This window comes from Notolabrus celidotus, chromosome 7 (assembly GCF_009762535.1).
Source record: "Notolabrus celidotus isolate fNotCel1 chromosome 7, fNotCel1.pri, whole genome shotgun sequence".
Lineage (NCBI taxonomy): Eukaryota > Metazoa > Chordata > Actinopteri > Labriformes > Labridae > Notolabrus > Notolabrus celidotus.
Genome location: NC_048278.1, coordinates 19,055,344 through 19,079,581, shown reverse-complemented (window position 1 = coordinate 19,079,581; position 24,238 = coordinate 19,055,344). Strand labels below are relative to the sequence as shown.

General features: G+C 39.9%; 1 protein-coding gene and 1 long non-coding RNA gene across 3 annotated transcripts in view; one reads left to right on the top strand and one right to left on the bottom strand.

Annotated features, from left to right (window-relative positions):
- Positions 1-297: 297 nt before the first annotated feature.
- On the bottom strand, positions 298-4,793 carry LOC117816629. Its single transcript, XR_004631985.1, has 3 exons — positions 4,641-4,793; positions 2,568-2,633; positions 298-744 (listed from the first exon to the last, which is right to left on the bottom strand). It is a non-coding gene; the product is annotated as an uncharacterized LOC117816629 (long non-coding RNA).
- A 1,964-nt stretch (positions 4,794-6,757) lies between these two features.
- Positions 6,758-24,238, top strand: part of zcchc7 (zinc finger, CCHC domain containing 7) — a 59,104-nt gene continuing 41,623 nt past the window's right edge. The window contains exons 1-3 of one of the 2 annotated variants that reach the window (XM_034687985.1): positions 6,758-6,866; positions 10,760-11,364; positions 14,816-15,038. In XM_034687985.1, coding sequence (XP_034543876.1) covers positions 10,852-11,364; positions 14,816-15,038 — 736 coding nt within the window. In that variant the 5' untranslated portion in view covers positions 6,758-6,866; positions 10,760-10,851. Of the gene's footprint in view, positions 6,867-10,756; positions 11,365-14,815; positions 15,039-24,238 lie in introns of both variants that reach the window. The other variant, XM_034687984.1, reaches the window with a different exon arrangement.

Here is a 24,238-nt window from a genome sequence, read left to right as displayed (position 1 = left end):
CTCTATTCTTAAAGCCTAAAACAACAAAGACAACCAAAAATATTTGAGAAGATGACATATTCTGTTGTTGTTTTTTTTTTAGTTTTCAAGACTTGTCAAAAAATAAAGATAACAAATTATTGCTTTCTGTTGTTCACCAAAAAGGACACCTATTTATTTATTTATTTTTTGCTGTAGTTATTCACCAACAACTCTACATGTTAAGCCATTTTCAGGATGCAACTCAGGTCAAATTTTCTTTTAAAAGAGGAAAATTTGTTTTTCTGAAGTTCATAAGAGTGTCTGTAAAATCCTCTCAAAAGAATATCATTGCAACAAAATCAGAACAATCCCCAGTGTTAAGTACACAGTTCGGCATTTATTAGCCTTAACAAAAACTCCCTTTGAACATAAATAACCATCAGTTACAGAATATTGCCAATATACCACAGTTACTGCAGAGAATCCTGTTTTGATAAAGCACCCCATTGAAATATCGGCTGCAACACCTGGAACAAAATGAAGGTAGGAGCCTCTATAGTACATACAAACACCATCAAATGAGAGCAATGACATGCTTCTTTTAGCTTCTTCTCCTCAATAAAGATCATTCATCAGGCAGAACCTTCCCTCAGGAATGTGTGATTGGAAATGGGGAGACTTTAAATCCCTGTCCTGGACTCTCCATCCATCTTCAACACGCCACTGGTCTGGATGCTCAGAGATGAACCACTGAACCAGATGCCTTCTTTCAGCTGGCCTCTTCTATGTTTTTTAAAAATAATAATAATAAATACAGTGGAATGCATGGAACCCAAAATCAGGCAGCCACATCACAATTTCAGCGAGGCACTGAGGCATCCCGAACCTGCATCCAATTTAGGGAGAGATATGGGGAGCAGAGGAGGCAGAGGGCCCTTCCCCAAAAACAAAACAGATGCAGATATTACGTGTGTATATGTGTGTGTGTGTGTGTGTGTGTGTGTGTGTGTGTGTGTGTGTGTGTGTGTGTTAGATGTATACATGGGCTATAAGAGGTGATAGTGTTGAGACAGGAGGTGCAGCCTATAACCTTTTAGAAAAGGAACAATCCAACTCTGTGATGGCCTTTCCCTATGATGACACGCATGGAGAAACCTCTAGAATCAGATGGCATTCACCCCCTGATTCCCATCAGGATGCCATTCACTCACTTTTATTGCGCTACTGACACCTATAGTTAGATAAACAGAGTTCACAATTTCTCTCATGAGATGGAAGGTTTGATGGGGGCGGGTGGTTTGGATGTTAATGTAACACAGTCTGCACGGGAGCCAGGATGGTATAATTTTGCTGTATATTCTGCGTGTTATAAATATGACTGATGGCGATAGTCAGTCTGTTGAATTACATTTACATATAGATTTACATTCCCATCAACATGTAATAATAGTGCAGGCCTGAAGGTCCATGCACGCATACATCCAGCACATATTCCGTCACTTCATAGTTAATATTTGAGTCTTATTGGCAAAGGTGAACACGCCAAGCATCCATCAGACTCACAATAGTCTATGTAGGGAAAGCAGTGTAGGGCCTGGCTGATTCTTTTGTCTACATGAAGAGATACCATGCCTTAGTAGTAAAGTAGCCCAGTATACAATTCAGCTTTGATAGTGTCATTTTATAATCAAAGTACATGTTTCAAAACATGAAGTCTCTGGGTACTCTTTGAGCACATGCAATTTATGTAACTATAACCTGATAACATTTTGAATTACAGAAGAGGTCAACCAGTTCTGTTATTCAAAGGCCCTATATTTTACAAGTGCTAGCGGTTATTTTTGTAGATAGCGGAGGTGAAAACTTACAAATTATACTAAACGGACATGAACTAGGAATGCCAGGACCACATGCCCAATCTCCAGCAGGACACACTACAGCTCTTATCAATATAGTCAGGTCTTACAAGAGTGTCCTTTTTTGTGCATGTTAATTTGTACGGTATTACCCTGGAGACAGAATCATACTATATAAAAAAAGTCTGTCTAACAAGTGAGTAATAAACAATCAAATCACAGAGAAAAAAGCTAAGACAAAAAAAAATAAAGAATCATGAGAAACATTCAAAATTAACTTTTCAATCCTTACATGTAAAAATAATCAGATCAGAAAACCTGATGATAGAACAGGGGACTGTTATCCAGATATTACCCGCTTTAAACAAATATCCAAAACTGACACATAACTTTGCAAAGCTGTTCATTCTGTGGTGGGGACAAAAATACAACTACATGTACAGTGGAAGTGTGGGAGAGGACATGGATGTTAAATAACCAAGTATATACATGAAAATGGACATTACTCCATGTTCAACAACCACAAACTTTCATGATTCAAATCATGAAGCCAAAAAAAAGCTTCTGTACGTTCCAAAAAAACCTCAGCTGTATGCGCAAAAAACAACTATAGCACACCTTAACTTGAATGATAATGTAGTAAAGCAGAATGGAACTATGGAAACCTGCAAGTCAGCTGTAGTTTGTAAGCCCATAGCAACACAGCTCAAGACAGATGTAGGTTACATTTAGCTCAAGATGCTTACTTACTGTATGTAGTTTGTTCAGACAGTCCTCTTCATCACCTTCCTCTTCATTATCTATGTTATCTCCAATCTGTAGCAACACAATGTTCATACTATGTTATCATTGTCACAGCCTGAAGTAGCAGCCTGTCTAAAGTCAGTGTTAGTCCCTTGTTTGTTGTAGTAATGACAGGCAGGGTTGAACTGGAACAGAAAATCAGCCATGCTATATTTGCTGTGGTGGATAAAGTACACAGCTTCATTACTTTAAGTCAAAGTATAGATCCTCCAGGTCAAACATTACTCCAATACAAGTGAACGTTCTTAGTCAAGTTGTTACTTGAGTTGAAGTACTAGAGTACTTGCTTTTAAAAATACTTAAGTATTCAAAGTACTTTTTCAACTTTGTGAAAAAAACTTATTTTCACAAAGCATTGAGTGCAGTTGAGAATGTATGGGTGTACATTCTGCTACATTATATTTGTTCAGAAAACATTATTTCATATCTAAAAAGTATACCATGAATTATAAATGGAAACTAAGTTACTACAAGTACAGACACATTTAAAATGTTCATCTAGAGTAAAACAAGTTTGTTAGCTACAGACCTCAACATGCTTTCTCAGGTTAGATGTTGATGTTTTGTAGGCTGTTATGAAGTTTGTGCTGTAAACATATCAGAGATTTACAACAATGAGAATCATTTCAAAAACCTCAAATGATGGCTCAAAGTATGACCGTGGTGCTCAAGTAGAGAATCATCATCCTTCTCCGCCATAGCATCATTACCACAACTAAATGAACGGACTGATTTGAATAACATTTGATCTGCATTTGCTCTACGCTCAACTAAAGTACGGCTACACCACTGAGACAAACCAAATGCAAGAACAGTTTACAGTCTTTGGGATCTGATTTCAGAAAAGAAAAGAAAATTCATCAGCTGACTTTAAAGCAAAAGTAGTGAGCAACTAGAGCATTGATAGAAGAAATGTAGTTTACAAAGGCACATTGGCTACGTCTAATTCATTAATGTCTTCTTGGCTTGGTCCCAATGTATTTGTGTGTGTATCAACAAAGATCGAAAAGCCACCATGCATTGCGCTCCTGCTACACTTAACAAATGTGTGTTTCCCATGTTCGGACAGAGTTCGGTAAGAGAGTATTTAGTTTTGCTGCTCCTACTGCTTGGAATACACTCCAGAAGGACTTGAAATTGTCAGATCGTATCTCATTTAACGACTTTGGCTCCATCTTAAATGAAAGACAGACCCCAGAACAGTGCCTGTGTTTTTAAATGCTGTTTTTGTGATCACAAATTGCACTTTATTTGCAAATTAGTTGCACTTTTAAACAATTGATTGCTTCTAAATACAGTCTGTTTATATGCTCCATGCTGTTGAGTTGTGCTATTTATTTTGACGTGTGCTGCTGACCTCTTGGCCAGGTCGCCCTTGTAAATGAGGTCTAGATCTCAATGGGTCTCATCTGGTTAAATAAAGGTTAAATTAAAAAAAATAAAAAAAATAGTGGAGTCAAACGTATGATATTAAGAAGTAATACTCAAGTAAGCTACAGATACTCAAAAAATTTAATGAAGTATAGTACTCAAGTAAAGTTACTTTGTTACTGTCCACCACTGTGTATTTGTCAGAGACCTGCCCTCAACTGGTCTATTAGGACAGACCTGTAGGCTACACCATGTACTGTTCTACTCCCAAACCCATTCAAACGGATTACTATTATTCGAAAAAACATATTGTATAACAAAGACCTTTTTACTGTTCAATCAATACATTCAGAAGGCCTACTTAAACTTTATTTCGATGAGAGTAGGCCTGTTGATAAACTTATACTTCAAGTAAGCACATCTACCACGACAGAATAGACAAGCACAGAAGATCAACAAATTTGCCTTCTTTACAAACTGCTTTTTCATGGATCCCTAGCCGGTAAATGTTACAAACATCGAGATTTTGTGTGGATTGAGGTCACTCACTCTTCCGAGCAATCGTTATTTCTTTGCCCTCCTTGCGTTCTCTGTCCCTGACTCAACACACACACCTGCTCCTCCATTATAATCATCTTTCCTCCCCACCTGTAGTTATATGATGTTCTGGTGTGTCCTGCTGCTGCAGAAGGCCTTGGTTGCAGGAATCTGCAACTTAATTCGTTTGTCTGTTCACTGACAACCTTTCCTTACTCTCACGTTTTCAGCGTGTTTTTGCATTGTCGAACACTGTCACCGAAAAACTTTTGTAGACTGACCATCATGAGGAGACTCAGGGGGGAGGAGCCCCGGTTGTTAAAGAGACGGTCCAGCCAACTATCATATAGAACAGGGGTGTCCAAAGTACGGCCCGGGGGGCAATCGCGGCCCAAGGTCCATTTATTTATGGCCCCTAGCTTCCATCTTAAAATGTGTTATTTATAGCACAGAAATTAATCACATTCTGTATCATCTGTACATTTGCAGTTTATTTCAAGCGCACATACAAAACTAAAGTCAATCCAGAAACATCTCAAAAAGCTTCATGGACTACTCTTATAAAAGCCGAGGCACTGGGAATTCTGCAAGACAGCAATAAAGAAGAAACACAAAAACTCTTAAAGTTGACAGGTTTTCAAATGAATGTTTTTATCACGATGTGAGAATGTCAATAAAAGTTCAGAAGACACAAAAGAGGACACAAGACAAGATCAAAATTATGAAAGTTTACAGAAAAGGCTAAATTGGTGCATAAAAAATGTTTAGAACACAGGAAAGGAATGATTGTGTTCTTAAAATGTTGTCTGCTGGTCAGAAAAGTCTTAAAAACAACATGAAAAAGAAGTGTGATGAAATCCAGATTGTGATCCTGCCATAGGAAAATAATGAGACAATATTTTTTTCCCACATTGTCCGACCCTAATGAAAAACATGAACATAAACCAATGGACCACTGAAGTTCTGGCGAATCTTGAAGCATCTACATTTGTAGTCAGTCCAGTATGAGGTGAGGTTCCCTGACAATGAGGGGTATGCAGACCCACAGACTGTGACATATTATGACAGAGATGTTCAATCAATTGATACTGCTTGCAAATAAAATACCATTCTGTGTTATTTTGAAGCTATCCAAATCAAACAGATTATATACAGAAGCACTCAACTGATCTACAACTTGAAAAAAAGGTCACTTATAGGCAGCAAACAATCTGACTGTTTAAACTAAAATTCAAATCATCTATTTAATAAAAAAAATAGTGCAAAGACAACAAATCAAATGTTGAAACTGAAAAATGCTGATATTTCAGATCAGAATGTCAAAGTTAGATTTTTCAGAACACGTGAAAGTTTTCCACTTCACCTCAGCCGCCATCTTAAATGGGCTTTTGCATTTTTGGGTCATATTTAAATATGGTTTCCTTTTTTGTATGGTTCAGTTTTTATCTGCATTTGTGAATACATCAACAAATTGTTTTCACAGACAAGTTTTAGAAAGTGATTTTGAGTCTATGTTGTGATTTCCACTGTAGAGCTGTATCTGTTTTGAATACAGTGCCGCTATGAGGGCCGAAGAATCTGAGAATCTACAAAACAGAACTATGAAAATAAATCAAAAGGAATACAAGAAAAGGTTCAACTGAACAATTTCAAAGCCAAGAAATACAACCAACTTAAAAAAAAATTGACAACACAATCAGTTTTCTGCTATCTGGTGGATATTATGGGCGCTTAGATTATTGTCCTCGTCCCTTAACAATTGTTGCTAAAGCCTCGGCATATCTAAAATTGTAGCGATTTATTAAATACATGACATCTCTTCATCTCAGCTATTTAAAATTATATTTCTCAATTATTATTGCTTGATGCTGACATCCTATATTTTAATATACTCAGGCACTATCACAAATAGCTATACCACAAACGCTTTCAGCAACTTCTTTTTTTCTTATCTTTTTATAGTTTTTAATATTATTGTTGCATAGATTATGTTCTTAACCTTGGGATTGTGGGGTGGGTTTGGGGTCAGGGCTGGGGGTGGGATCTTTTTCTTAATTTATTCTATTTTAATTTTTTTTTATGTACAACACTTTGTATTACAATGTCATTGTATGAAAAGCGCTTTATAAATAAAGTCTTATTTATTGATTTATTGAAATACCTATACCACAAAGTCTACATTTTCCTCAATGCCAGTCTTGCAGAACTCAGTGAAACGTTACACTCGGCCCCCCTCTTTTCCTCTGACAAACCCGGAAGTGTTCGGTCTGGCTCCCTCTGACTGGAAGCAGAAGAGCAGTTCCAGCTCCTGTAACATCTCCTGTTTGTTGGATAAAGGTGAGCTAACTCTTATAATAAAATGATAATCATGTTCGGTGTTGGCTTTGAGTACGGTGACATTAATTCCACGTTTTTGTATTATTTCGTGCCAGTTTCAGACTGAATTGATTCATTGTTTACATCTGACCGGCTGCTCTGCTGCAGGTAAACACGTGGACTGACAGTAGAGAGACACATGCTAACCAGGGACTGTCGGCGTGTGGAGATAACTAGATATAATCACTGCTCGGTGACACATTTCTATGTGCTTCTGTTATCGAGACACTTTATGCCATCGTTGCATACTAGCAGCCTCCTGCAGAGACAAAATGTGCCTTAGCTTATCTGCTAGCTCGTTAGCATGAAGCTAGCTATGGCTTTAACCATGCTAGCTGCAGTTTTGATGTTCGTATACTTATTAGTCAGGTTTTCTGCTGATCACTATCATCATGGCAAACCGAAACTCTCCAAAATCTCAAGTGAACTCGGCAACAGCAGAAACGAGTTCATAAATATTGAACATATTCACGAAAATTGACTTTACAAGTCAAAGTAGCGACATAAGGTGTAGTTGTAGTAATACTGAATCAGTATGTTCCTATAATGCATTATTTGGACATAATGGCAGTAATTGAAGCTTCCATATTTACTTGTGCTTAATGTGAGCTACTTCAATCTGTCACTTCTTTGATTGGTTGTATGATTCCCTTGTAAAATGTAAAACTATAGGCAGCATGTAACTACAATTTTACAGAAGTACAAATCTTTCCTCTGAAATATTATTGAATAATAACATAACCTTAAATACTCAATAACAGTACATCATAACTAATGCTTTTCCAGACATTTTTCACTCTTTTCAAAATATATTTATTTATACTAGATCTCCATCCTACACATATTCACCACTCTCCAATTCACCACTCTCCAAATCACCCCCATTGAGGACTGAATGACGGACAAATTCAAGGGTTAAGCTATGATCTTTGTCCAGCTGTGAAAATATTCTGGTGGCACATAGATCGAAAGCGGGTTATGGAATTGTAGAACTCATTATTAAAAAATTAATTTAGAGCCTGTTCAAAGAGTTCATGTTTATCACCCACTTTTAGTTTCAAAACGTCCCCTGTTTGAGCTTTACAGTTTTATTCATGTGAAAGCTAATGTTAACTTTATTTGAATATGAAAACTGTGGATAATGACACTACATGGATTTTTTTTGTTGCTGCACTTTGTTATTCTTGCAAAAGTGAAGACTAGAAACCCAGGCTAAAGTGGCATGTAGCTCAGCAACTTTCATTGATGGTGCTGGTGGCAGAAAGATTTACAGCTTTGCCCAACTGCAGCATAGTGGTAAAGAGAACATCGCCAACAACTCCATGCATTCTCAAACTATGCATCATACTCAAATATACAAACAATCCCTTTAAAAAATGGCTATGACTTCAGACTTCCCAAGTAAGCCATGAGATAGAAGTTACCATGCACAGTACCAGGACCCTAGAAATGATAAAAGAAATTGACAAATCAAGATGTTTCCTGTAAGAAAAGCCCCTCAGAGTCATTAAGCTGTGAGTTGTCTCAACCTCAACAAATGCAACAAAGCTAACAGGAGAGTCAGGGAGATGTCAGTCAAATCCAGTCCATATAAACCCATACAGTCCTGAGCAGAGCTTTGATTGGATGGATTAAGCGAACACACCTGTGCTGCTGGACCATGTCTGTGCTGGGGCTTTAAGTACTCCTACATCCACCAGTGTAAAACACAGCCAGTCATTTGTCAGCTCCAGGTCTCTGTGCACGGCTAAACTTCAAAACTGTCGCTCGCCCCCACCAGCCGGCAAGACTCTTCTTTCTGTCCCTTTAATCCCTGGCGGCCAGCTTGTGACCGTGTAGCGTGGCGTTTCTGCGGTGTGTGCGGTCTGGGAGCCAATCATCTCCAGCCATCATGGCACAGACACGCAGGACTGGACAGAGCAATGGGCCAGTGCCCCTTCTCTGCCCAGTGTGTGTGTGTGTGTGTGTGTGTGTGTGTGTGTGTGTGTGTGTGTGTGTGTGTGTGTGTGTGTGTGTGTGTGTGTGTGTGTGTGTGTGTGTGTGTGTGTGAGAGGGAGAGAGAGGGAGAGAGAGAGGGAGAGAGAGAGAGGGAGGGAGAGAGAGAGGGAGAGAGAGAGAGATTTGGAAAATTTGCAACAAAGTGTGTTTTTAAAGAGTCTTGGTTATAGTCATCTTATACTTTCTAACACTCAATATGGACCCTTCAGATTTCTTCCAACTATAGTGTGTTGACATGTAGGACAGCAGGACATAAACCCAAATCCACGCTGAAGGCTTTGATGAAGCAGATTCAAAATGTAAGTGCAGAGGATCCACACTCCCTCTGAGCTTTGCTAACAAGCCCTCATGGATTTAAGCAAAAGAGCAAAGTTCATACTCTTCCTGTTTTTGATAATGCAAGTGTTCACTTGTGATTCCCCACCATAGATAAGAGCAGGCATAAAAGTATACTATTTACACGTCTCTTGGTGGACAGGTATCAGTCAAAAGTGACAGGTCTACATGTTGAACACATTCAGAATCTACATGAACTTGAAATGCACAATTTTTAAGTAAGAAATGAAATGACTCTAGATTTGGGCTGAGTTTTTTTTATACATTCATTATGGATTGATATCGTAGTTGATATAAGGGCTAAAATTTGACAGATCTAGATTGTCATCATCTTATAACAAACATTCATGGCATAGAAGTTCAGGTTTTATTTTCCCAAATATTCATGCTTTCTCCCTTGTTCATGTCAAAGTTAGCTTTTTGTTGTCACTTAGGGCATATTACTTTGATATGTGACTAATTGTCTTAATTAAGCAAACAGTTATTTGGCCTATAATTGTGAGTAGAATAGTCCTGAAAAATGTTGATTAAAAACAACTAAACCCCACACTGATGACTTAACAGAAAAGTCTTCAAGCGTCTTGCTTTATCCACAAGCCAAAAGTATCCAGTGTACCTAAAAGGAGTTTAGAAATCAGACGTCCTCACATGTAACATGCAGGAAGAAAAAATGTAATCCCTCAATGAGAGTTAATTAAATAGTTGTGAAAACAGCTGGTGATTAATCTAAGTTGTAACATCAAAATAATTCCAGCATCCATCTGTCTCCATGGTCATACACTTTTTAAAATGATAGCTTTTGAACCCAGTCTTTAATGATGAGTCATGTAGCTGTGATAATACATGTAGTTATTGCTCAGCTAACAAAATAACTCTTCCAAAAAAACACAGAGTTGTATGTGGATATTTTTCTGTCATTTAAAAAAAAAAATTGGGTTGTATTTCTAACATTTTCTGGGGCATCAGTTGGCACAGCTGTTTTAGCGTGCACCCCATGTACAGAGGCTTTAGTGCTCGTCACAGTGGTCACTGGTTGGACTCGACGTCACTTTGATCTCTGGGAATTTAATAACCATTTTCAAAAATGTTATGTCAAATAAATAAATAAATTTGCAATTGTTTTAAGTGCTTCACTAAACACAATTCACCTTTTTGGAGAAAAAAAGCAATGGCTTGGGTGAGTGAGTAATTCTTTGTCATTTTTAAGACAGCATGGTGAAACATCTGCTTGTTCTGGCTTCTCACTTGTGAGGTTGCTTGACTATGTCTGAAAAAGAAAAACAGAACATCATTTTAATTTCAATGTTTATGTTATTTTACATTAACCATGTTTTTGTATGTTTAAACTGTCTTGAAAGCATCTGTCTGTGTAACTTGGCATGATAGCAGAGACTTGATATAATCATTATTATATGGCTATTTGGATTACGGTTCATTGAACAACATAATAATATAAATATTTGGGTCATTCATTGTGATGATTTTAACAATCCACTGTTTTTTCTGTTTTTCCACAGTAGCCCTTTGCCACCAGGCTGCCACTATTTCCCCAAGTGTGATTGCCCTGAAGGTGTGTGCATGTGTGTGCGTCTGCTGAGTGTGTGTTGGGGAGATGAACTGCATGTACCAGGACCGGGAGGAGTTGGAGGATGAGCTTTATCAAGAGGATGACGCAGACGCTGATGGGTCAGAGGCCGACAGCGAGCTGGAGTTCCACCTCTACAGCCAGCTCCACTACTCCTCTAATGCTGGGAAGATGGAGGAGCAAGAGGAGAAAGGTGAGGTGGCGGAGAGCCAGGACAACCTGCAGACGGATGTGGCGGAGAAGACGAGGGATGGAGAACAGGAGCACAGTGGAGAAAGTAGGCCTCAGTCACCTGATATAAATGCACTACAGCGATACCTGAAGAAGAGGGCTGAGAAACGGGACAAACAGAAGAAGAGGGAAAGCAACTCTAAAAGTCAGGGGTCATCTTCCCTTTATGAGGAGGTCATTGTAATTGACTCCGGCCCTGATGTCATCTCCATCTCTGAGGGCGACACTTCCGATGATGATGATGAGGGGGTCTGTGCCTTGAAGGGTCAAGGTGGAAGACCACAGCAGACTTCTACTCCTGCTGGACAGGTAGAGAGCAAGATACTAAACTGTGTGTTATTGCTTGTTTGAAAGACATTGTTTGTTTGTTGAGCTCTGCCCCCCCCCCCCCCCCCCCCCTTTTTTTTTTTTTTTTACTGTTGTTTCAACAATATAGCTTGCCAGTCACAGGGCCCTCAGAGTTTTCATGGATAACAGTGGCAGAATATTATCTATTTTTTAAAGACATGTTTAATTTTTAATTTTAATGCAAGGTAACTTCTCATTTCGACCTTCTGGCTTTCAAGTTTGCTTTGTGAGTAGGGATGTACATTTGAAGTATTTTCCGTGATCGATTTTTGGAAATGTTAACGATCAATTATCGATTAATTAAAAAAAAAAAAACATTATTATTCTTACGTCAAAAACAATGCCAAATAAGTTGTTTTCCCCCCTAAATTGTATTTTCTACAGCAACAAAATGCATATAAATGACAGGATTGAATACGGGTACATGTTTGACACGCAGAATATCAACGATCAGGCTCATAGAAATATTCTACGCAGACATAGTCTTATAAAGTGAAGCCTCATAATACTAACATAAAAGTACTTCAGACTCACAGTGTCCAGTTTGCTGTCTACTCGTTCTTATTGAGAAAATAAACGTGTATTTGATCAGGTGTCAGCCGGGAGCGCAACCGGGTCATAATCAGTCCAGCTGCAGAAAAGCTCAGACGGCTCTGATGTTGCTGCTCTGCAAACATAGCTAACCTGAATTTCCCACCTGTCTGTTGCCTTCGTATCCAAAGGTGGGAAATGTCCTGTTTATAGTTGTCAACCTTCGTGTCTGTGTCGTTGGCAGCAGTTTTGTATTGATCCTCTTTAAAGAAGCGCACATAGAGACCTGATGCGCAGCCGCAGCCCCCAGCTGAGCGTCTTCGCTGTGCGCAACACCTTTAACAGCTGATTTACATCAAAACATGCTTTAAACTTAAAACACCTCCCTGATAGCTGAGTGTAATATGAGACCACATGATATTTTGTTCCACGTGACGGAAAATTGATAACAAAAATGCGTGTTTCAAGTAATTTCTTAACAATCAATTAATCGATAATCGATTAATTGTGGTCATCCCTATTTGTGAGATAAGAATTTTTGTGAAATGAGAGTAGGACAGAACCTGGATCCTTTGGCACTGAGTAGATGGATGGATTCAATTCCATCTCCAACCTTCTAAAACATCACTCCAGCACTGAAACTCTACACACTGAGGCGTTAAATGATATTCTTCCCAATAGATTCAGGCAAAAAACCTCTCTTGGTGTTGCTTGGTCTTAGTGCAGCCTATCACACTTAAGCTGTCTTCAGAAAAGGGACTGTGGAATTATAACACATTGTAATGGAAGTTTACAACCTTGCCCGTCAGAGTGAGAGAAAGAGAGAAACTCTAATGCTACCTCTGTTACACTGCTATGCAGACGACACTCAAATATGCTTGGCTTTTGCCAAGTTGCAGTGATTCCTCTGACCTGCACTATCAATTCTTAGAGCAAGTAAATACCTGGATACAATTCATTTCTGTTGGCGATAGAAAAAGACTGATTTCTTTGCAGCAAAGAAGAAAGTTTCTGCTCAGTTGGATTCAAAGCTAAAAAGATGAAAACCCAAGTTTGAAATCTTGGTGTATTAAGAGACTCAGAGCTGAGCTTCAGCAGCCACATTAAGTCAATAATTTGATCGTCCTGTACTGATCACAGTAATCAGTGGTCTTATGTCCAGACAAGAATCGAGAGAAACTCATTCAGGCCTTCATTTCCAGCTGGGTGCACTATTGTAATGGTCTCTTGTCTGGTCTTACACATAAAGATAGTCAGAAAACTTCAGATCACACAGAACCCTGTTGTAAGACTACTTATAGGACCCAAGAGAAAAGAGCAGAATCTACAGTATAGCCAAGTTTCTGACACATAATGCATTTATTTTTTATATTGTATAACCCAGCTGGTACCTTAGATACATGGGAAGCAGCTACAGGACAAAACTTATTCAGACCCCAACAGGGTGAAAGTGTTTGTAGCTACGTGCTGCTTACAGATGGAACTAACTTCTTAAAGATTTCAAATGCACCAGCTCTCCTGCTGAGTTTTTGATTGTTTAGTGTATATCATCTCATATATCATCTGCACTCTAGTACAACATAGTTTTTTTGGTCAAATTTATAACATATTTCTGAACTCTAAAATGCTGGAGAATTTAGTTTGCATTTAACTTTTTTTTCATTCTTAAAATTTCATTTTCTTCTGTCTTCAGTATTTTTAAAGTATTTTTCTATTTGTTTATCGTCATGTAATATCTAACACAAAACAATACCTACCGGAACTCTACAAACTTATATCACTTAGTGATAGTAAAGGGTTGGAGAATTTTCTCAGACAATCCTTAGCACCCATTCATCTCACACTAATATTTCTAAGCTGTGTGAAAACACTTCTATGATTAGGGATGTTCAGAAGCAACTTATTTCCTCATTGTTAAAATAGAAATTATCTTTGTTAAACAGATTTTTGTAAGGGTAAATAAAAACACTCAGCAAAACAGTCAAAATTGAGCACAATTTATTTAACACACATAAACACAAGATCAAAGAGTCTGCAGTTATCATATCATATTGGTTTGTCAAATATGTTTAGCAGAGCTAGCCCCAACTTCAGTCCTCCTTGCATTTTAATGGTCACATACTGTACCTGTGCTGGTTTCGCATTGCTCAAGTCCAGTGGTAATATTCCAGTTTGCCCAGACACAGCTTACACACAACTTTATCTCCATTTCCTAACTAAATACTTCCAAACTGGAAGTAGGAGAAGCCATCTGTCATCTGAGCTTGTTTACATCCAGGTACTATAGTTGAGACACAACATGTTAACAGGGTTTCGGGCCTACAATAATCAGATTATTAATTATTTGTTGAAATAACCAGTAATTCTGGTACCAACTAGCGAGAGTGAGAGTGATGATGGTTAAACGTCCAGTCGACTAAACTGTGGCAATATGTTGTTACCATGCATTCTCATGCTTGATTTTGGCAGAGTAGAAGAAGGTGGTCAGATTGTCTTTTTCGATCTCATATTTCTGGCTTTGGCCGTTCAGTTTTTTCTTCCCTCTTGATCTGCAGTGCTGGCTACTGCTACTATGTGCTCAAACTACTGTCTAGTGGCCAGTTTTAGCTCACTGGCTGACTGTTGCTGAGCTCAGTGGGGTATGTAGCAGTGAACGTACATGACTCGCTGCTTTAGTAGAGCAATGCCCAAAAAGTTAAACTCTGTCTCTTTTGTGAGATGCTGTTAAACAAGGAGTGATAATGTTTAACATCACTTAGTTTTCTTGAAGTTTTAATTCATGGCTTGTACATTTCATTGATCACTCAGGGAAGCTAAATGATGAAAACAATACCCTTTATATTGGCACCTACATTAAGGTTTTCTTTGTTTGGTCTTCCAGGGAACCCAGAAGAAGAAGCGCAGTATTAATGGCCCTGTAGCTGTCTCCAGCAGCTCAGATTCGGATTCAGAGGAGTCTGAGTCTGAGTCGTCTAATACTTCGGATTCCTCTGATTCCTCTGATTCGGATGATCTGGAGAACTGGATGATCCTAGGTCCAGGGAAGCAGGATGGAGACCACTCTATCTCACTCAACCTGGAAGGAGGGTCCGACAGTAATGCAGGTGGGTTTTTTAATGTGTGACCTCCTCCATGTGTGTGTGTGTGTGTGTGTGCGTGTGTGTTTGTGTGTAATTCGCTATAGTTGTGTTGTGCATTGTTAAGACCTTTGTGATATTTTTGTGTGTGTGTGACCTGGAGTGGGTAATTTCCGTATGGTCCAGCTCATTCAGAACACTTAACCCTACCTGCAGCTCGTTGATAAGAAGGGGGCACCGCAAGGGGCTCCACCGTGTGCATGTTTGTATGTACACATGCAGCATCTGTGCCTGCATGTTTACGAATTTGTAAGCTCTTAGCATTCTTGGCACTGTCTGCCCAGCCGCCCTCTCCTCTGATGCATCTTTAAGTATGTTTGTGTGCATCATGTATTGATATGTGAAGGGCTTGTGAGAGTGTGAATATTTGTGTTTATAAAATATTCCAGTTTCTAATCAGCATGCATGTGTACATACACGCCGAACCAACAGTCATAACACTAATGCCAAAAACAAACAAACGGAGAGGCAGCAACGCAGGAGGAGAGGAGAGGGGGAGGTTGGGAGAGATGGGAGTAATCAAAAAATGAATAAAAATGTTTCCTGCAAATCTCTTCAGATCTACACATTATCTTAACCTGCAGCCTCAGCAACCTCTCCAGCTCCTCACTTGCTGCCCCCTCCTCCTCCTCCTCCTCCTCTTCTTCCACCCTTACCTAACGCTCTCCCATCTTATTCTTTTATCCTATTTTCTCACTATTGTGTGCTCTCCCTCTCTTCCTCCCAATCTCCCTCTCCCTCTGTCTCTCTCACTGTTTCTTCCTCATTTGAATTTCCCTGGGCTGATGTTTCTGCAAGAGTGCTCACTGCCTCCCCTACACACAACTGGGCTAAAGGAGGGGGTCTGACTGGAGCTGATGGGAAGGCTCAAGGTTTTTTGGCCTGGTTTTGGGAGGAAAGGATGATTTTAGGTCTCTGTCTCTCTTCCTTTCTCATTTCTTTCTTCCTCTCTATCTCTCGTCTGGCTTCTCTCTGTGATCTTTGGAGCTTGACCTCATGTCTGCACATGGGGGGTCATGGGTGTGGTGTGGAAGGGGTCTTAAAATGGGAAGAATGGGGGAGGGTTTAGTCAAAAAAGGAAATGAAGGCAAGGGGAATTGGAGGGACGAGTTTTGAGCTTGGAGCTGAAGTGATACTAAACTGTAATTCCTTGCAGGGTTTGTGTTGGTGGTATTTTACAATGGAAAATTGGTATTTTTCTTTTTATCATAAATCCCTTGAAAAGGTCAAACCAAAGTAATGCCTGTGAATACAAAGCCCAATACAGCTCTCCTGCCTGTGCCACAGTTAAAAACACATCAGAGTGCCAGTCTGTTGTACAGCACTGCAGTTTATTTAGAGACTCATGCTGCAATACTAACCTAAATATCTATTAATCTACGGACAGGGGAATCAAAATGTCTCAGTGGGGGATCTAACTCAATGTTGGTTTGGATCTTTTTGTGCAATTTGTTAATGATAACAAATATAAAGAATGAAACAGCTTAGATCTTTTTGAGTGTCCTCTAGCAGAACTGGGCTGACTGATAACTTGAATGAATACTCTTCTGTAAAAAAAATACACAATACAGCGATCTGCAGAATTTGGTGACATGTCACACTATTTGATTGACTGAAGAATACAAAATGCCCTTAATAGGCAAAGTTCAAGATTAATGTTATTAGGCCCACCATGATAAGTTGTGAATTAGTGAAACAGTGATTCAAATTGGAAGGGAAATCTGTTTAGAGCACCATATTACTTTGAAATAAGAATATCGATATTTGGCACCAGGGATATGATAATTGTATTGCACTCATCAGGATGAGAATATATTGCTTACAAGTGTGCCTGCATCAGTCTGCGTTCACCAACTAACTGATGGTAAGGTGAATGACTATCTTGGTGGGCACAACCTCTGCATAGCTGATTCTGTGGATCCTGCTAGCATTGTCCTTATCACCGCATACTTCCATTTAAAATGTGCCGCATATGATTTACTTTCCCCACAATGTATTGCACAATGTCCCAATTGCTAAGTAAGATGGTGAGTAAGTGTATCAACAGAAGATTAATGAGCACACTTGTATTTAAGTCTTTCTAATCAAAGTATTTTGATTTAAAAATGCTGCATAAGCTTGAGAGACTGAAGACAGAAATCTCTCACTGTTTTCAAAATGAATAGTGGATCAGTAAAGAACATATTTATATATCCATTTAATGCATTCATACTCATAGCAAAAGGTATGTGATATGTACCAAGGATATTATTTCTCCTTTTATCAAGTTGAGGCCAAGTTATGCTTTTGGCAACGATGTATTTCAGACTTAATTCCTCTGTCATTTTGTGTTACACACTCTTTTCATTTTACAAAGAAATTGAAAGAGGTATTTGTCCAGTTTAAGCTCCATAAGGTATGGATTGCTGAATTTTTGTAACTACAGTCAAAGTTAGACTCCTAACCCAGGGCCACAAGACAAATATAAAGATTGATTTCTGTTTTTGTATGTCATGTTGTGTTTTGACTCCTGTAGCCTGGGAGCACAGCTTTTTTCTTGTGTCTGTATGTATGTGTGTGTGTTGTGTGTGTGTGTATGTGTATGTGTATGTGTGTGAGTAACAGGTTTGCACAGCAGTGACTAATAGTATTTGTACGCCTAAAGCCCATCTCAGCATCCCCATCAAATCACATTCACTACACTTAGCCTCCTCCTTCCACCATACAGAAATTGAATCCTTTCATCCTCTTTCTCCCTCTCTTGTTCTGTTTCTCTCCTTCATGGTGTCACTTGTTCACATACTTTTACAATCTAATCTTTTCTCACTTCCTCACCTAGAGATTTTTTTTTATTATCAAACACATGCTCACACAGGCTGAGCAGCTATCTGACACCTGGTCGTGCAGGGACAGCTGTTGGTGGGTGGATCTGTAGGGACACTGGATAAGGAAAAGAGAAAAGATAGGAGAGAAAAGGGGGATGAGCGAGGGCCGTCTGCCTGTCCGGCAGCCATGCAGCAGCAACCACATGGAACAAGGAGAGAAAAAGCCGGGCTTCCCAAAAAAATCCAGCTCAGTGCCTCTCCCACCCGGAGAGGTGTGCGTGTACACGCCTGTGAATGAATCCAGGGGGTGTAGGCGGGGTGTGCTGGAGCTAAACTTGAATCGTAAGTGGTTAAACTTCACTCAGTGGTCACACTTTTTTTCCTCCCTTTTTTTCTTTCTCTGTTGCTCCCCCCAGTTCTCTTCTTCGCTTTTTTTGTCCCCTCGGTCTTGGTCAGTGCACACCAAACTTTGTTTGAGGCTTAGAGAGTCAGCTCTGGCTCACTATCGGGGTGGCCGATCACATCACAGTGTGTCTGAGTGTGGATTTGTGTGTGTGTATGGTTGAAAGTCTGGATGAGTTAGTGAGAAGAGAGTGGTGTGGTAGTGTGTTTGTACTACAGGGTTAGATCTGTCTGTCTCACAGATGAAGGTAAGCGTTTCTTTTTTTCTCCTCATCATTTTGTCCTCACTGTTTTGCTCTTTACACTGTCCTCATTGCCTAAGCAAGTTGATTTTAACAGTGTCATGTTTTTGTTTTAAGTGCCCTGATTCAACTCTCTTCCTACATATGAGTGAACGAGTGATGCTACTTAAGGCCTTACACTTTGTCCCTGTAGGGACTTGCACTCTGAGACCTCACTCAGCCTTTGTATAGTTTGAAGTGTGTATCATTGTAACACACATGCCTGCATACTTTACAGAGGGAAATATGGATTTAGTTGGCTTCTGTGTGTTTGTGGGCATCAGGATTGTAAAATGAGATTATAATGGCACATTGGGTAACACAACATTAGTGTGTATTGTGTGTGAATGTTTGTGTGTGTGTGTGTGTTGTGGGTGTGTGGGTGGGCGGGCGGGCGCTGCAGAAGGGAGGCATGGATAGGATCAGCTCTTATCTTGGCTGCCCAGTGCCACACGAGGTGTAACGCCACACCCACACTACCACACAGTGTGTTTGAACAGGCACACACACACACACACACACACACACACACACACATACACACACACACACACACACACACAGCATGAAATCGCTGTGCCATAGTTTGACTTGTATTATCCAGTTTTTACAGAGGATATGCAAATGAGATGAGACTACAGTGTAGGCCTAATATTAGCGCATGCAAAATAAATGGTAGAAGCTGAGTGCTTTCACTTTAAAAATCTTTGGGTTAAACAATTGTTTGGTGCCTGCAGTCGCTGATATGTAACAATAATTGTAGAAAGTGTAACATTGGATGTTCCTCTATGTTATGAAAATTTCCGTCAGTATGCGGCTGTGTCTGTCATGTTTTTGAGTGTTTCCTGTGTGTCATTTTTATGTTTTAAAAATAAATTCAGCATTTTCTCTCTATGCTTAAAAGTCTATACATTTAATATCTAGAATAACTAGAGTTGATTTGATTCAGGATCATGATCAAGACATCAAGACAGTCTGAAAGAAGGTTTTAAAAATGTTAGTTGATCCATGCTCATTTCAGATCTTTCACAACATTTCCATCTTTCCTTTGCATGAAACCCAGGCTCTTTATTTTACAGTGTACCTTACAAACTGGACCACATTTGGTTTTTCACATAAGAGCAGGAGTAGCGTGGAAGGAGTCAGCAGATATTTTGATCAAATCAGGAGGAATGTGAAGCAGCTTTTCAGTTAAATCCAAAGAAATGTGGCCAACAGCGGGGCTGAGCCTCAGACAGCCACGGAGAGAGACGGTAGTGCGTAAGCCAAAGTGGATGAGACAGGCCTTGAAAAGGATCGGCTACGGTGTTTCTGTCGGTCAGGGCCGGTTTGCCTCCAGATCTCAGAGTGGTTCGAACACGGCCAGCGTACTGTCTGCACACACTGATGTCCAGCACTGTCTGTCAGTCTGTGTGTAGCTCTCACAGTCGAAACCATCTTATACTTGACTTAAACTGGCTCCAGATGAAAACGGCGAATCTGGTTCTGACGCTGTTTTCTGAGTTTAATGAAGAAGCTGTCTCGTAAGCCATTTTAGATTCTAATATTTCAATGATGTGTGAAACAATTAGTTTGCATGGTGAAGTATATGCAGTTTAAGCTACCACAGTTTTTTTATTAAGGCTGTGATGAGTTGCATTTTATGCATTACAGCAATACAATTGAAAGATGCTGACAGACTTCTTATTCATTGTGTTGTTTTTCTACCTCTCGCTCTGTGTTTATGGATGATTCATATTCTGAACTTGGCTTTTAAATACTGCAATCATGTTCAAATATCAGCCATCCTGTGGTATTTCTTCATTCTGGGCAGATATTTATTTATACCACATTTATCTGCATCTGCCAGAAACAAGCCATCCTGTCCGAAAGTCATCTTCATCAAAATAATCTATGAAAATGTCTCTTTTTTCTTTTCTTGGAAACTTTGACTCAAAAACACCCACTGACATCTGCGGTTGCTGCTGCAGGTGCTCATTTGTATTAATGTGGCTGTTTGTTCTTCAATTTAAATATAATCCAGTTGCAAACATTACGGCTAAAGTTTCAAAATTCCCCTCAAACACACTGTAGCCTCAGCGTCGTGAAACCAGGATCGCTCTGTTGAAGAGATTTCGATTTTTTAAATAAAATATCTCTTAAACATTCAAATTGTATTTAAGCTGTTTGTTTTCATCCAGTATCGATACAGTAAAATATTTAACTCTGAGAGGACATTTTAAAAAGTGAAGGTGTGATGAAAGGTTGATTGTTATGTGTGTTGGAGTGTGAAGGTGTGTGCACTTTAAGACAAGTGTATGAGTGTGTGTGTGTATGTCACTGTCAGCCTCACCACGCCTGAGGTGAGCCCAATAAGCGTGCCCTGACCCTCCGGAAACAAGGTTTAACCATCTTTAGTTCCAAATAGAGAAAAATGTGAGGTTAAGTGACATACATCTCAACAGTACACAGTCTTAATGTTGCGCTTGAACTGTGATGTATGATTTTTTTTTTTACATTTTAACATCAAATTCCCTCCAGACAATTTTAGAATAATGTAAGTCCTTTTTTAACCAACGTACAATCTACTGTTTTCAGAAACTGTAGCCTGAAGGAAGGTGTAATAACCCGGAGACCAGAGGGTCCCTACTGTAGTTTAGTGTGTGTGTGTGTGTGTGTGTGTGTGTGTGTGTGTGTGTGTGTGTGTGTGTGTGTGTGTGTGTGTGTGGGTGTGGGTGGGTGTGGGTGGAGAGGGGGGCGTAGAAGAGGGAATTCCTGTCTTCTTCTTTAACCTTTATTTAACCAGGATATCCCACTGAGAGCCTGAATCTCTTTTCTAAGGAGACCTGCAGCAGACATTGTGCCCTGAAGCTACAGGGGGAAGACAAATACACGACAAATACAAAGACACGCACACACTGAAACACACTCATGTATGATTAAATAAAACTTCTAAGCCTCAACACCTTAATCCTGCAGTGTGAGGCTGTAGCAGTGTATTTTTACATGTCATATTGTCGAGTGCCATTCAGTTCGGCCTTGTTTGCACCATCTTTTCCCGTCTTTCTCCGTTCCTCGTGCCTTTTTAACTGCCCGTCTTGTCTTTAAAGTAAGACCTGATGAAAGGTCGGGAGGGAAGGAATGAAGACTAGAGTAGCAGAGGAAAAAAAATGTCAATTACAATTAACAATAATAATCTTTATAATTAAGCAATCACTTAATAGGAAATCAAATTATTGTGGGGGGTGACAGAGGGACAGAGGGAGCTCTCATGGGACTGTATTAATTTCTCTTCTTTTATTTGGCCGGAGAACTTTCCCCTTATTGTCTTTGCTGGGGTTTTTGGGGCTGGGAGGGGTCGTCAAGAGGGCTTTATTAACTGGTAGCCTAGGGTGGTGATATTTTTTGGGTGGGTAGGGGAGGGGGAGGGTTTGGAGGGATATGTATTAATATTAATACGTTTTTGGGATAAGGAAGAGGAGGAAGAAGGGTGAGCAGGGTGGGTGAGGTGTGTGTGTGTGTGTGTGTGCGCGCAAGGGTGGGAGGGTGCGTAAAGGCAGTCATGGATCCAAAAAATCACCCCTCTGTCTCCCCTCCTCTTTACTCTTCGTCTTCTTCCTCTTCTTCTTCGGTTATCGGTGCCCGTCGGAGGGAGAGCTGTTTTGTACTCAGAAGTTCAGTTTAACAGTCAACAGGATAAGAAGGAGAAGAACACACAGGGAACACACATTTAGGGTTAGTACACTTGCTCCGGTATGCAAAAAGCTGCCTAATAATAGCTGGCCAATGTTTTTCACAAGGTCCCAAAGGATGACCATGCATGTGTGTTTATGTGCGTGTGCATGTGTGTGTGTGTGAGAGAGAGATTCTTGGCAGTCAACCACAAAGATACACAAGTGTGCCTGTTTAGCAGTTTCCTCTCCAGAGGCTCCTGGCAGTGTGTCTGCGGCCATTCCAGGGCTTCTTCTCCCCGTGTCTCTTAATTAAGGCGCTCGTCAGACAGAGAGCAGCTGGGCCTGGTCTGGCCGAGCTGGCGCTCAACATATTTTCGTCAATCGAGCCCTTCCCTCGTCCTCCTCGTTTTTCTCTTTCTCCTTCTCCTCCCGTGTCACTCACTCACCTCCCCTTCACCGCTCATCACTTTGCCCTGTTTCTCTTTTTATTCCAAAGTACGTGTTTCATTGCTTTCGATTGATGCTAGCACATAGTAAGCACTGCTGTGTATGTAGCTAAACTAGTTGACCTTTCCACCACACCTGCCTTCAATAAAGCACTAATGAGGGGTCCCATAACAACCCTGTTAATAGGCCTCTAAATACCAGGATTTAGATGAAACATGTCAAGACTGAAACAGCTACGATGGGAACCATATACCAACTATTAACAGATCAAATGCAGGTAACTTTTGAAGGTAGTGGTTGTTTAAAATGTTTTAATAAATAAAGAAACATGCTCATTGTGTTATGACTAGATTATTCTATGCACTAAGATTACTGTAGTTTCATTACAATATTACCTCACAAAATTTTTATATTAATTTTTATGTATTTTTATAGCTACAATGCTATCGCTACAAAAACATGAAAATACTACAACAAATGTGAGTTTGCATTTGACTTGATTGTGTAATGTCTGTTTGGCTTCCTCAGACACATTTCGTTTGAAATCAAGCTGAAAGTGAGACAGTAAGGACAGACGCAGCCCTCAAGCACACATGCTAACATTTAGCATCTGTTTGAAACTACTCATAATGAAAAAAAAATAACAATACACTTCACGATCACTCGTGATCATTTTTGAAATAACTTTCACGCTGTATTTTCACTGGCATGATCTCTTTAATATTTTTAAATTACGCACAAGCTAAGGTTGCCTCAGACATTCCACATCAACCCATATCCGTACCCACACCCCACCTTTCCTTCTCCTTCCCCTTCAGCTCCACCCTCCCTGCATCCATCCATCCCATCTCTTTATTCCTCCACACCCATCCCCAACCATCCCTCCATACAACTAGACCAGGCCCTGGTTACGTGGCTGTTGCTATGCTGGGCTCGCAGGGGTCAGGATTCATGCTATAGGCTTTCCTGTGCTAATCCAGCTAGTTCCTTAAATCAGTTTGAGGAGGGAACATCATGTCCTCTGTCCTTTTATTCACACTCCAATCACATGCGTAAGGATGTTAATGCTGATTTTTAAGTTTTATACATGTATTATGCTTGGCCCAGCATTGGACCGCACATCTGCTTACCTGGTTGCTAACATTATGTCTCTGTCTATGAAGTCCAGGTCTCATGTGCGTGTTCTTGTGCACAAGCATGCCTGTGCATTAGCACACCTAGGCCGCCCCTTTATCCGGGGGATTATGGTTAAATGGAATGCTGAGATTCTGCCGGCGAGCGGCTGATAAAGCCGAAGAGGTCGGCATTGGGAGAGAAAATTAATTATTGAGGATAAAATCAGAGCCAAGGAGATAGTTACCTCCTCGTTGGGGAGTTTAGTCATTGATATTGCAGCACAGGTTTCGATGCAACACACAGAGTTCATCACAGCCTTAATGTCGGACTTGATTTCTGTGTGTGTGTTTGTGTGTGTTTGTGTGTGTTTGAATACACACTTTGAAGCAGGGCTGTGCAAACTTTAAGAGGCTTTAGTCTTTGATCTTCAAAATGGAAAAAGCATTTTGGTCCTGAGGCTTTCA